Source organism: Schistocerca cancellata, chromosome 6 (genome assembly GCF_023864275.1).
Source record: "Schistocerca cancellata isolate TAMUIC-IGC-003103 chromosome 6, iqSchCanc2.1, whole genome shotgun sequence".
Classification (NCBI taxonomy): Eukaryota; Metazoa; Arthropoda; class Insecta; order Orthoptera; family Acrididae; genus Schistocerca; species Schistocerca cancellata.
In genome coordinates, this window is record NC_064631.1 from 434,145,521 (window position 1) to 434,160,442 (window position 14,922).

Sequence of the window (14,922 nt, forward strand, 5' to 3'; positions counted from 1 at the left end):
TCAGATTTCACCAAGTAATTCTAGAATGTTCTCTGAGAGCTTACCCTGATGATGCAACAGACTTCCTGGTGGTGATGGAGGGATCAATAGACTAATATTTGTGGCTTGGATATTAATTTGTAGTTTGAGATAATTGTAATATTATTTTTTTAGTGGAGCCATATGATAAATATAGAAACTTCCCTTTGATTGGATATTTGATCTGGTACAGATCATTCAGCTGTTCCATTTCTAATTTTTGCCTCTAACAAACTTTTTCAAATATAGTTTAATCACAAAACTTGAGCCATAGAGCTAACATCAAGTGTAATAAACATATAATTCTCATCTACCTCTGCTGTAAGTAAAATTTTCGGTATTTCTGACAGGAAGACCCAAACTTAGCTGATTTAGCTACTTGTATGTGTTTGCCATTTATTGCACCACAGCAATGTACAAAATCTGCTTAGTTTTGAACACGGAAACAATCTTTTCCCCATATTTTGAGTTGGCTCTGGCAGGAAAAATAGGTTGCATATTTTACATATTGCACATGTTATTCACTAACAATTCTGTAATTCATTTCATAGTTACAACCAATACTTTATTTAAGACTCCTTGGAACCAAAGTACCTGGAAAAAATTAATCTGTCCTGCATTCTTCTGTCCTGGATTTTCTCTTGCAGAGTTTCCAGGTTGGAATCCATTTCTTCTGCAATGCCATCAATTCATCTTATCCTTTGCCGCTCTCTTCTCCTTGATCTTCCCCTGCATTAACGTCTTCCCCAACAAACCATGTTTTCTCATAATATGCAAATAGTAGATAAGTTTTTGTTTCAGTGTCAGACCTTTCAAGGAGCAGTCTGGTTTTATTTGCTGTAATACTGACCACCTCATTCTCTTTGCAGTCTGTGGAACATTAAGGACTTTACTCCAGCAACACAATTCATAGTTGTCTATTCTACACTGTCTGGCTTTTCTTATGGTCCAGGTCTCATATCTGTACATCACAACTGGAAGGGCTGTAGCCCTTACTATACAGATCTTTGTGGTTCAAGTTGTCTCTACTTTTTATTAACATTGTCAAGGTTGGACATTGCCTTTCTGCCAAGTAACAAGTTTCTCTTGATTTCATACCTACTGTCACCCACTAGCAGATAACTGAACTTAAAACCTACCTTCATTGTTTGTCCTCCTATATGCCATGAAGTGATAGGTGTATTTGGCATAATTTTAATTTTCTTGAGATGCAGCATTAGACCAGCCTTTGCACTCTCTCTCTCTTCAGCATCAGTAAGAGGTTATTTAACTCTTCCGCACTTTCTGCCATCAGTATGGTATCACCTGCATATTAAGATTATTTATATTTATTCCAGTTACTTTAATTCAGTTTCTTCTTCATTTATTGTGGCATCACTCATAATTTGCTCTGCACACAGATTAAATAAATAAGTTGATAAGATGTAGCCATGGTGCACTCCTTTCTGAATCTTGACCCATTTAGCTGCACCATACATGGTTCTCACTGTGGGTTCTTGGTCAGAAAATATAGTCCGTATGAAGTGAATGATTTGGTCTGGTATGCCCATGGTTTTGAGTACTTTCCATAATTTATTGTGCTTGACACAAAGACTTCAGCATCATCAGTGAAGCAGAAATGCACATCTTTCTAGAATTCTCTTGCCTTCTCCATAATATATTGAGTATTGGTAAATTGATCTCGCTTCCCTCTTCCTTTACAAAATCCAGCTTCTCCTTCAGTTATTTCTCAGTCTATATACTGCCAAAGCCTGTTTTGTGAAATAATGAGCATGATTGTGCTATCATGTGAGATAAGTGTGATTGTTTGGTTATTTGATCAGACCCTAGAATTTCCCGTCTTTGTAATTGGAATGAATACCGAGTATTTCCGTTCTTTTGGCTATTATTGGCATCTTCAAATTTTCTGCCTTACCTTCTAACACATTAAATGCAGCAGTTTCACTGCATTCTTTCCAATGATTTTGAACAATTCTGCTGGTTCTATGGGTACTATTTGCACACAGTGAAGAGAGAAAAAACAGTGCAATGTTTAATTAAGTTCATCATGAAAATTTACAAACTTCTGTGAAAGTACTGTTGTTTACCAATCTTACAATTTTGTCATACTCACCATATAGCAGAGATGCTGAGTTGCAGATAGGCACAACAGAAAGACTGTTACAAAATAAGCTTGCGGCCAACAAGGCCTTTGTCAAAACTAGATGACCAGCGTGCGCACGCACACATTGTTCAATTTCATCATACTGTTTTCTGTTAAGTCAAAAGTAGCAACAGCAGATCATCAGTGCAAAAATCACATTCGGAGCTGTAAGACATTTAATTACAGTGAGTCTTCCTTTGACAGTAAATTCCTAGCAATCACAAACTCCAAACTAGTGCAGTACGATGGTTATGAGTGTGTGCATCAGCTGCCTGTGCCCCAGTATAAGCCCCTGGCCTGTGCTACTCTGCCTCTTCTTGCTCTGGCCCACGTGCCAGCCCTATTCTCTGTTGTCTTGCTTCCTAGTATACACCCAACTTAAGTACTGTTCATTCTTTCTTGAAGGCAATAGGGGTCATTGTTAGCACTTTGGCAAGATTTTTATAGATTTTTTCACTGAACCTCTTTTACTGCTTCAGAAAATGTGAAAAAGTAAACATGTTGTTGTGTACTGCTTAGTAAATCATTGTGAAATGATGAAGACCAGTGTCACAATCAAGAATCCAAGCTTCTGGAACAGCATAATTAATTAGTCTGTCCAGAAAATGATATTAATAAACTTTAGGAGGAGGGCAAACATTTAAATTTAAGAAATGTTTGCAGTCAGGCTTTCAATTTATTGAGATTTCATCAAAGATTCAGAGCTGGTAAACTGTAAAGATGTATCTGTTCAAACAAATGTATCTGTTTCCAGAACTGATGACACACGTGCTGGAGAACAAATTTATGAGTGCCATAGAGGATAGCGGGTCCTAGGAGTTGCTCTTGGCTACATATAGGGGTGTTAGACCAGCAATGTCTTGCAGTCAGGTTAGAATTTATACAAGGAGCGACATAAGACCACTTCAAAACATCTGAACAAGCTCACTGGAACAGTCAAAATATTGTGTGCAAAACTAGAATCACCAACTCTGCTGAAAACATTTCATCGTTATTTTTATGTTAAGGCTTAGTCCATTTAATGAAACCACTTTTGATTAATTATTTCCTTATTCAGCAGTAACACACTTGATAAAGAAGTTTTAAATATTTTAATCATTGCGAAAAAGGACAGTGTCTCAAAAACTTCTTTAGAGCTTCTTGTTCTACTCTTCCTAGTGCTCATTTAGCTCTAAAATAAGGTATATGTTGTAAGGATTTTGTTTCTGCAACTTATTTTGTTTTAAAATTTGGCTCAACTTTAGCTACATTCATTTACTAACTCAATAGTATGTCTGTGTCGTGAGTTGCAGATCACCATTTCTTTTTCTAAATTGATACAAATGTTCCATTAATCCTTTTATGCTTGTAAGACACTAGGACGGTAATGAGTAACATGTAACATTCAATTTTCAACCAGCTCCTTTTTTAAATAGGTGTGTATTATAGAAAAGTCAGTAGTGCATAATTTGATTTAACTTTAAAAGTGATGGGTTCACTGTCATGCTATATAACTTTTTTTTTATTTTAGCAAATGCAGCAGAATCAACAGTAGTTCAAGTCAGTACTTCTGTATCACATGCGAGTGTAGCAGCTGTTCCTACTGCAAGTACATCTTCAACAATACCAGGACCAGCGCTTTCATCTGTATCAGCTCCTCCTGCAGCAGCTTCAACTGTTGTGCCAGCACAACAACCAGCAGTGGCAGCTCAGTTAGTGCCTCCAAGTACAGACAAAACATCTATGGTTTCTGGGAGAACTCTATTACAGCTATCTAAACCCTCGGCGAGGACTTCAAGTGCACCTCTCCCACGTTCTCAGTCTGTGTCATCCACAAGGCCACCTTACTCTGCAGTGTCGAGGAGTGCTACCCCTCGTATTGCACCTATCTCTGCAAGAGCAGTAGCTCCTGGCAGAGGCACTACCGCAGCTGTAGTGGCTGGGACAAGAGGAATTTCCAGGCCTGGAATGTCTCCACAACCTCTTCCCAGAGGCTTACCAAGTCCACACCTTGTCCGAAGCAGGACCTCTACAGATGTCAGATTTGGCAGAGGCACCAGTCTCCAACGACCAGTTATGGATGCATCTTCCAAAGTTAACAGAACCCCTCTAGCTCCAAGACAAGTTAGTGTTATTATTATTTTATTGTTAACTGCCTGCATCAGCATAATGCTAGAAGTTAAGCAGCTTTCAGAAAGCCACAATATAAATACTTTACCCATGGGTAATATTGTTGGAAGTAATTTATGTACTTGGAAAACATTACTTAATGAATGTTTGACATTATTTAATTATAATAGAATCTCATGTTCAGCTATATGATCCTCTCCATTCTGATTTAAGTTCTCCTTGGTTCCTGTGCATCACTATGACATATTAATAATTTAATGTTGGGATAGTTTTTCATTTGATGTATTGATCAGTAAACTGAGAACGCTCCAGTGTCCTCTTCAAGGATTCTCGTTACATGAAGCCAGTTCTGTAATCAGATTCTATAAGTATGTGCAGCAACACTTTGTAAGTTACCTTTGTTTAATACAACTCCGTTAATTGGTACATCAGGAGTCTCAACAGGAAGAAATGAGTATTTAAATCATACAATTATTGTTTCAGTCCTGTAGCTGTTCTTAAATTTTTTATGATTACCCCTCATTTATCATGACAGAGTTTTTTTTTCCTGCTGGTCCAGTTGTATTGTGAGAGAGCCATTCATTAGTGTAAAACCCTACATCTTGTAGAATATATGAATAAAATAAAAATAAGTACAACTTCTTGTATATCACCCATGATGAAACTGCACATTTCTGTCTGCAGGATGTGCAGATAAAAACTCAGTTTCAAAATATTTTTATGATACTTTAATTTGCAATGAATGTGTTGCAGTCAGTCGTAAGTTAATGAGAAATTCCTGTCATGTGATGTTTCAGAATCAAAGAGAAAGATACTTCCACTATTTCATAGAAGAGTAATGCTTAAAACTGGCTGTAAGGGTCTAACAAGCACTTTTTGTTGAAGAAAAAGAAGAAGAAAAATAGAAATTATTTTTCTGGTACAGCAAAATGAAACGTCTTCAACCTGAAAACTGCTTTGAACACTATATTGTTTTGCTACACTTGTTACTATTGGATGCAGTATTCCATTGCCTGTGGACTGACCGACTACAGGCAGCTATAAAGAGAATTACTGTCTAACATGAACAACGAAACACATTTGCAACTTGGTATTTTTCATTTGTACTAATTGTTGTGAGGGATGAATGAAACAAGAAGTGACAGGGGAAAATAATTTTTAGTTGCAATCACATTTGCCTGAGATGAGAAATAAAATTCGGTGTACTTCCTGCAAACTAAGAAACATTTAGTGTCTATATGGAGTGAACTGTATCTACATAAGTGTCCAGTCACTAGATACTGTAGTCATTGCTGCTGTTCTCAACTGGCTTCAGAGTAGCATTCATCATTGCAGGTTACTCATTTCGTTGCTTAGCACTCCATTTTGATTATTGGGTCTGATCACATTCCCTTCTATAAGAGTAGGGGCAAAGTATACACTAACTGCATTTGAGCTATGAGGGAGCTTTTGTGTATTTGTTCAAGTGAGATGATGACTCCTGCCGTCTGGGTTCAGAGGTCATCCTCAGTTCGTACAGGCGGTTGGCGGAATTGGTGAAGGCGGAAAGCCTCGCTCGCGGGGTGGAATCAGAGCTAACTATTTGTAGTATCGTTCCCAGAACCGACCGCGGTACTCTGGTTTGGAGCCGAGTGGAAGGCTTAAACCAGAGGCTCAGACGATTCTGCGGAGATCTGGGGTGCAAATTTCTCGACCTCCGCTATCAGGTGGAGAAATGTAGGGTCCCCCTGAATAGGTCAGGCGTGCACTACACGCCGGAAGCGGCTACAAGGGTAGCGGAGTACGTGTGGAGTGCACATGGGGGTTTTTTAGGTTAGAGAATCCCCTCCCTAGGCCCGACAAGACGCCTCCTGAGACGCGGCAAGATAGGAGTAGGCCAAATGCAACAGGGAATAACAATATTAAAGTGCTAATAGTAAACTGCAGGAGCGTCTATAGAAAGGTCCCAGAACTGCTCTCATTAATAAACGATCACAACGCCCATATAGTACTAGGGACAGAAAGTTGGCTGAAACCAGACGTAAACAGTAACGAAATCCTAAACTCAGATTGGAATGTATACCGCAGAGACAGGCTGAACATTGAAGGGGGAGGCGTGTTTATAGTGGTAAGAAGTGCAATAGTATCGAAGGAAATTGACGGAGATCCGAAATGTGAAATGATTTGGGTGAAGGTCGCGGTTAAAGCAGGCTCAGACATGGTAATTGGATGTCTCTATAGGCCCCCTGGCTCAGCAGCTGTTGTGGCTGAGCACCTGAAGGATAATTTGGAAAATATTTCGAGTAGATTTCCCCACCATGTTATAGTTCTGGGTGGAGATTTTAATTTGCCGGATATAGACTGGGAGACTCAGACGTTCATAACGGGTGGCAGGGACAAAGAATCCAGTGAAATTTTTTTAAGTGCTTTATCGGAAAACTACCTTGAGCAGTTAAACAGAGAACCGACTCGTGGCGATAACATATTAGACCTTCTGGTGACAAACAGACCCGAACTATTTGAAAAAGTTAACGCAGAACAGGGAATCAGTGATCATAAAGCGGTTACGGCATCGATGATTTCAGCCGTAAATAGGAATATTAAAAAGGGTAGGAAGATTTTTCTGTTTAGAAAAAGTGACAAAAAGCAGATTTCAGAGTACCTGTTGGCTCAACACAAAAGTTTTGTCTCAAGTACTGATAGTGTTGAGGATCAGTGGACAAAGTTCAAAACCATCGTACAATATGCGTTAGATGAGTATGTGCCAAGCAAGATCGTAAGAGATGGAAAAGAGCCACCGTGGTTCAACAACCGAGTTAGAAATCTGCTGCGGAAGCAAAGGGAACTTCACAGCAAACATAAACATAGCCAAAGCCTTGCAGACAAACAAAAATTACGCGAAGCGAAATGTAGTGTGAAGAGAGCTATGCGAGAGGCGTTCAATGAATTCGAAAGTAAAGTTCTATGTACTGACTTGGCAGAAAATCCTAAGAAATTTTGGTCTTATCTCAAAGCGGTAGGTGGATCAAAACAAAATGTCCAGACACTCTGTGACCAAAATGGTACTGAAACAGAGGATGACAGACTAAAGGCCGAGATACTAAATGTCTTTTTCCAAAGTTGTTTCACAGAGGAAGATTGCAGTGTAGTTCCTTCTCTAGATTGTCGCACAGATGACAAAATGGTAGATATCGAAATAGACGACAGAGGGATAGAGAAGCAATTAAAATCGCTCAAAAGAGGAAAGGCCTCTGGACCTGATGGGATACCAGTTCAATTTTACACAGAGTACGCGAAGGAACTTGCCCCCCTTCTTGCAGCGGTGTACCGTAGGTCTCTAGAAGAGCGTAGCGTTCCAAAGGATTGGAAAAGGGCACAGGTCATCCCCGTTTTCAAGAAGGGACGTCGAACAGATGTGCAGAACTATAGACCTATATCTCTAACATCGATCAGTTGTAGAATTTTGGAACACGTATTGTGTTCGAGTATAATGACTTTTCTGGAGACTAGAAATCTACTCTGTAGGAATCAGCATGGGTTTCGAAAAAGACGGTCATGTGAAACCCAGCTCGCGCTATTCGTCCACGACACTCAGAGGGCCATAGACACGGGTTCACAGGTAGATGCCGTGTTTCTTGACTTCCGCAAGGCGTTCGATACAGTTCCCCACAGTCGTTTATTGAACAAGGTAAGAGCATATGGACTATCAGACCAATTGTGTGATTGGATTGAGGGGTTCCTAGATAACAGGACGCAGCATGTTATTCTCAATGGAGAGAAGTCTTCCGAAGTAAGAGTAATTTCAGGTGTGCCGCAGGGGAGTGTCATAGGACCGTTGCTGTTCACAATATACATAAATGACCTGGTGGATGACATCGGAAGTTCACTGAGGCTTTTTGCAGATGATGCTGTGGTGTATCGAGAGGTTGTAACAATGGAAAATTGTACTGAAATGCAGGAGGATCTGCAGCGAATTGACGCATGGTGCAGGGAATGGCAACTGAATCTCAATGTAGACAAGTGTAATGTGCTGCGGATACACAGAAAGATAGATCCTTTATCATTTAGCTACAAAATAGCAGGTCAGCAACTGGAAGCAGTTAATACCATAAATTATCTGGGAGTACGCATTAGGACTGATTTAAAATGGACTGATCATATAATGTTGATTGTCGGTAAAGCAGATGCCAGACTGAGATTCATTGGAAGAATCCTAAGGAAATGCAATCCGAAAACAAAGGAAGTAGGTTACAGTACTCTTGTTCGCCCACTGCTTGAATACTGCTCAGCAGTGTGGGATCCGTACCAGATAGGGTTGATACAAGACATAGAGAAGATCCAACGGAGAGCAGCGCGCTTCGTTACAGGATCATTTAGTAATCGCGAAAGCGTTACGGAGATGATAGATAAACTCCAGTGGAAGACTCTGCAGGAGAGACGCTCAGTAGCTCGGTACGGGCTTTTGTCAAAGTTTCGAGAACATACCTTCACCGAGGAGTCAAGCAGTATATTGCTCCCTCCTACGTATATCTCACGAAGAGACCATGAGGATAAAATCAGAGAGATTAGAGCCCACACAGAGGCATACCGACAATCCTTCTTTCCACGAACAATACGAGACTGGAATAGAAGGGAGAACCGATAGAGGTACTGAAGGTACCCTCCGCCACACACCGTCAGGTGGCTTGCGGAGTATGGATGTAGATGTAGATGTAGAAGTTGTATTTGAGAGTATTTAAGCTCAAACAGCGATTCAGGTTTAGGTTGTGTGTGATTTGGATGCTAAAGTTTAATCTTTTCTTCTGCACCTTATCTTTCTTTTGATCTACTGTGTGTGTGTGTGTGTGTGTGTGTGTGTGTGTGTGTGTGTGTGTGTGTTGGGGGGGGGGGGGGCGGGTTAAGCAAAAGCTAAAATGACAATCTTAGTATGAAGATTGTAATCATTTTTCACTTTGTAATTATTTATGACAGAATCATTAGATAGTGGTGCTGTTTATAATATTTGCACTTGTCTCAGAATTATTTAGTGTGCAGATGTAAACAAAACAGTGTTTACACTTACGTAGAAAGTGTGGTTTACACCATTCACTGTGTCAGACATAAATGAAGACACTTAAAAAAATCAAATAAATATAATACAAATGTGTTCTGTGCTTTTCTTATCAAAGTTAGTCTATTCTCATCTTTCTTTTGTGGGTATTGTCTCAGGGATATTTTACAGCATTTAAATTAGTTGATGCAGTTATCTTTATTAATTCAATGAATTTAACAGGCACATTCAGGGCAGAGTGCCTCCCTTGGGACTGTAAGAGCAACAAGGCAGCTCAGTTCTGATCGCCCGCAGGTATTGTCACTTGATGTGTTTCTGTGTTGTGGCTTTGTTGCCTGTAGTCCCTGCAGTTCCAAGCTTCAATTTTATGTTCTGCTCCTGTACAGTACAACATTGTAATATCTGTGTTTCGAACTTATAGAACTTCATAAATGCTTCAGCAGATTCACACCTTTATGTTTCATTGTCAGTTGTAGTAGATCCCAAACATAAGTGACAGTTACAGTAGCTTAAATACAGTGTTAGAAAGTGGTTAGGAATAGTTTGCTGCATGTGTTTATGGAAGGTGATCTGTGACATTAATGATTTTTAATGCTCATAGATGTCTTTCATATTGTCTTATTTTTCAAAAAGAAAAAGATGATCCTTTCACAAACTCTTTATTTTTTTTATTCAGTATTCTTTAATCTGGTGTTGGAACTCAAATACGCACAGAAAAGCACTATAAAGTTGGAACAAAATTACTTAAGGAGGATGGTTGTTCCTCTTGCAGACTGAATTGTCCATGAACACGCTGTTTTTCAAACATCTGAAGATTGATGCATCAGTGCTCTCCGTATGTAGTACACTGAGCCCATTTGATAGTCAGATTTATTGCTTGTGAATCCTCAACCAATATAGAATTTTCTGAAAGACAATAGTGTTCCACAGCTGGCCGATTTCATAACACTCTTCTAGTCCTTCTTAAGAAGTTTCTGCTGTTAAGCCAGTATCAAACACATAAAAAAAACACACCAGGAAACAAAAGTAAACTCTTACAAATTACAGAAAATTTACAATGTTACCAGACATTAGTGTGGGGATGGATATTACTTACTTAAATTAGCTTTGTCATAATAGAACGTGTTTACTTATAATCCATGGAAGTGATATTCATTCCCACACTATTGTTTGCTACCTTGGTATTTTGTTTGCATTTGTAAATAAATTTATTTTGTTTTCTGATATGAGGTTTAAATCTTTGATAATTTCTTAATGGACAAAACTGCAAATAATAGGAAATAAAAGGAAACTATAAAATCTATTAGTTGCGGAACAATGTTACGTTTTAGAACATTTAACAGTGTTGCCGGCATGACTTGACTTCCAGATTGGTTCCCTTTCTTCTGTTTATTTCTTTCCCCCTTCAGTTCCTTCATTTACATCTTTTAAAGTTTTTTCCTTGCCCTCCAACTTTTCCTTTGTACTTTCTAAGTTTTGTTCCATTTTGCCACACCAGCTGTCCTTTGTCATACCCAGTTTCTACAGTTTTTCTCTCTTTTTCCCTAGCTTGTCCTTCAATGTTACAGTTGTGTGATCTCGTTTCCTTTGTGATAATCTGTCTCTCCTTTGTGCATTCTGCATTACTGTCCAAGATTGATTGTCATCTGTCAGAAGTTGGTGTGTGCGCATTAGCCACGTTTACAAGATGGAATAATTTTTATTAAAATTTAATTTAGTTTGCAGTTTTTATATATCTAACATTCTTTCACCAAGTAACAATGAAAGCTACTTGTGTTGCTTCTGGAATAGGAATGAGTTACCCAAAACAAACACCAACACTGTGCATCATACATCTCGGCCAATCAGACATGCAATACACTTAAGTAATATTAACGTGAATGATTTGCACCAACTAACATCAAAAGCAAAGTAACTCCCAACGCTTATTCGAATGGCTGAGGAACATTTCTCTTGAGGACATCCTGTTGGCATGATGTGGAACCAAGTGAACAATATCCTTTTCCAGGGTCATAATTTTTCTGGTTTCAATGAATTATTTTGAATAAGATCAATGCTTTACTTTTGATACTGACCGTAGTTTCGTGGATCTGTGCAATGTGTGCTATGTTGCCATCAGACTCATATTTGCATCTTGACTTCATGCTTAATTGCTTCATTCACTGCAGTCATTAACTTACTCATTCACACCAATTTAGAGGACAGTGCTGTATGGCACAAACAATCATTATTGAGGGGTAGTCATGAATTTTTCTACATCACCTCAAAAAAACAAGCTGTGATCATGAAAGGTGGTGAAGGTCTTAACTCGGTGCTTACATATCCGCTCTTTAGTGTAACACATTTTTCATGTAGATGGATTACTTGTCAGACTTTGCATTTTGCATTTTGGTTGTTCAGTAAATGTTCCACCTCAAAAATCACCTCATTGTCGTTCTGCAAATGCCTGCTACACAATGGTTGCTTCATCTGAGGCAAGAGAAAGAAGTCACGGGGTGCTGTCTGAGGAGAATATGGGGTGAGAGAAAATTTGATAGCTCAAAGATGCCGTACGTATGACCATATACTGTAACGAATGAGCTGTGGCATTGTTGTACAGCTAATAAAACACTGTATTGGGCAAACTCCTGCAACCCTGTCTGGAATTTTTGGTAGTATGCTGCTGTGATGATTTGCCTCTTACAAGCATAATCTGTTAGCACCACACCATAGCAGTTACAAACAGCACTCGACCAATCTTGACTGATGGTGGTTGGGCTTTCACCTTTTCTTGTCGGAGGTGAATCCATGTTTCCACTGATTGTTCAGGCGCTTTGTCATGGAGTGATACACCCAGTACTCATCCACGGTGATTGATGGCTAAAGAAACCATGTGTATTAGCCTCACACAGCTGCCGTGTTTACGCTGCTGCCTTGCATAGCAGGCTTTTTGAATGCATTTGAGCAGTTGCAGAACCCAGCAGGCAGCTACTTTTCTCATGTGCAAAATCTTGTGCAAGGTATTGAAACTTAACCGTTACTGATTTTCACTTTTTCCACTGTCACCTTGATATTAATGAACTCATCTTCAAGCACCAGGACCTCCACTTCTGTAATTTGCATTTATTCTGAAAGAGGTGTTCTACCACTTTGTTCATCATCATTCAAATCTGTTTGACCACAATGGAAGACACTGTGCCACCTAATCACTTTGTCATATGATGGTTTACTGATGCCTTACACTTCCACCAAATTATCTTGGATTATTGCAGCATTGTTGTTCTTCAGATGCAGAAATCAAATTACCTCTTGACACTTTACTTTATCAGTAAACTGTACCTTTTTATTTTGGCCCATCTATTGGCATACTAATGGTACTGTGGCACAGGGCTTTCTGTATATACTAGGACTGCAGACATATGCTTGCAAATAGACTAATTTTTCAAGGGGATAATTAACATTCTTTGGCTATCCCTCATAAGTTGGTGTGTGTGATTGTGATGCAACAGTCGATATTGATATCATCTTCATAAAATGATTGTTGTGAACTGTGATAACTTATGGATAGCCAGCCATATTGTATTCATGGTAGTAAACCACTCTTCCCATAGAAACACTGTCGCACTGCACGTTTTAATTAATTGTTCCATTTTATGTAGTGCTCACATGCTGCCTTGGGGACAGAAGTGCTTCAATCCATTGTATTTAACATATAGCTTCTGGTCTCAGTCCCACTCATTTGTTTGATTTTAGCTGTTTCATTATCCATGTTGTTTTTTGGTTTTGAGTAGTATACGTCTAATCAAAATTTGGCGTGTTGTAAAGAAGTGTTTTTATCATTACATTTCCACAGCTTCTTTCTTCATTGAATAATATTCTGCTTCATTCCCTTCCTTTTATGTTTTTATGCTGCTTCTGGTTCCTAAACAAAGAACGCAGTATTTGTATACGACACACCATCATTCTTTGCATGTTCTTCACAATTGAAAAGACCAAATGGCTTTCTGCGCCATGTCTGTTTTATCACATTTTTGCAGTTTGTTACAGTGAAAATTTTTGCTAAATGATGACTCGTATCTTGATTACCTGCTTTTCACAAGCTGTCACCTTAATCATTTGGCTGACTGAACACACCTCCAAGTCCGATGAACTCCCGTTTGTACAGATGTTTCTATGTTTCTTTTCTGAAAACTACTACCAGAGGTTTCCAATGGGGTATGTGGGAATACCTTTCAAATTGCAGCGTGGTACAAATTTTCATTTTCATGACATATTTGCAAGTTCTGTATTCAGCATTTCTGACTTTTTTCAATGTTAACGTTTCATACAACTGCATCTTCATTGATTTCAACACATCAGTCCATTCATTTAGTTTCTGTGAATATAATTCTTTTGTAGCTTTAAAATTTCTTTATGTGGAAACTTTATTTCTGTTGTAAAATGTAGTGTTCAGCTTGCACGATAAAACAAGATAGCAGTTTAGAAATATTGTCTGCATGCTTTGTTTAGAGGAATTGCTAGATTAACAATATGCCCCCTGTGGTTGTAGTTGGTCACAGGTTGTTTTAGTTTTAAAAAGAGTTATTAGATTTACACTTCAAGGTGCAGCCCTAGAATTATATGATGATATGCACTGCATTTTGTAATCATTTATGATTACTTTTCAGGGAACTAAACAGTTCTGTGATAATAACAATTGTTTGTGGAAGCATTAATTGTGTGCATCGTGGATAAGTAATTTGTCCACAAGATCTGGAATTCTTTTTAACTTAGTGTTCAGAATAATGCTTCATATGCTAAGAAAGGCATCAGTACAGGTTGATATAGTTGTTTACTGAACAAAATACATGCCAGAGATAACCTGGATCAGGTACATGATAAAACTGAAGGCTCCATAATGGGAAACAGTACGTTGAGCTCAGTGGGAAGACACTAGGTCTTATGTATCTTCTTGAAGTGTGATAGAAAATTACTGTTCATAATATGTATGTGAATAACTCAGTGAATAATACCTGTACTCCTTTGAGTTTTGAAAATGTTCTTCAAAATCACAAACATACCTATAATTATACAGAAGTCTGACAACATGCCTTCACTGTATGTAAATGTTACGTATTTTGTATAAATGGGGGGAAATTGCATGTAACAAATGGAGAAAGTGTTTGACGATAAATATTTCAGAAGATCCCATTTTGAACTGTAAAGCTGAGATCCAAATCTGTGTTTTTGATTTCCTTTACTTCAATCTATACAGAATGTAAGAGTGGCTTCCGTGATAAAACCTTTAGTAGTTGCTTGCCAGTTCAACTAGGAATACATTACTTCATTATTGCAGGGGCATTAGAAACTATCAGTGAAAGAATTAAAAAAAATATTTTATTTGATAGATATGAAATAATTTTTTGTTTGTTACTGTGTAATTTTTTGTTCGCCTAATGAATAATCACGTGACAAGGTATGAAATTTTCTGGTTGTAATGGCAAATTCTCTGCAAACATACGCAAGCCTTGTGTCATAGTCAAGAAACAACATAATTTAAATTAGGTCATGTACAGTTCCAGTTTTTTAGTATCCTGTTGCCTACATAACTCCATATTGAAGTAACTTTGGATAGTGTATTTTTTTTTGCTAAAGTGCATTGTCT

General features: G+C 38.4%; 1 protein-coding gene across 5 annotated transcripts in view; it reads left to right on the forward strand.

Annotated features, from left to right (window-relative positions):
- Positions 1–14,922, forward strand: part of LOC126088119 (S phase cyclin A-associated protein in the endoplasmic reticulum) — a 581,441-nt gene that overhangs the window by 52,198 nt on the left and 514,321 nt on the right. For 3 of the 5 annotated variants that reach the window (XM_049906219.1, XM_049906218.1, XM_049906220.1), the window contains 2 exons: positions 3,672–4,264; positions 9,522–9,593. In XM_049906219.1, coding sequence (XP_049762176.1) covers positions 3,672–4,264; positions 9,522–9,593 — 665 coding nt within the window. The remainder of the gene's footprint in view (positions 1–3,671; positions 4,265–9,521; positions 9,594–14,922) is intronic. The other 2 variants (XM_049906222.1, XM_049906223.1) reach the window with 1 other exon arrangement.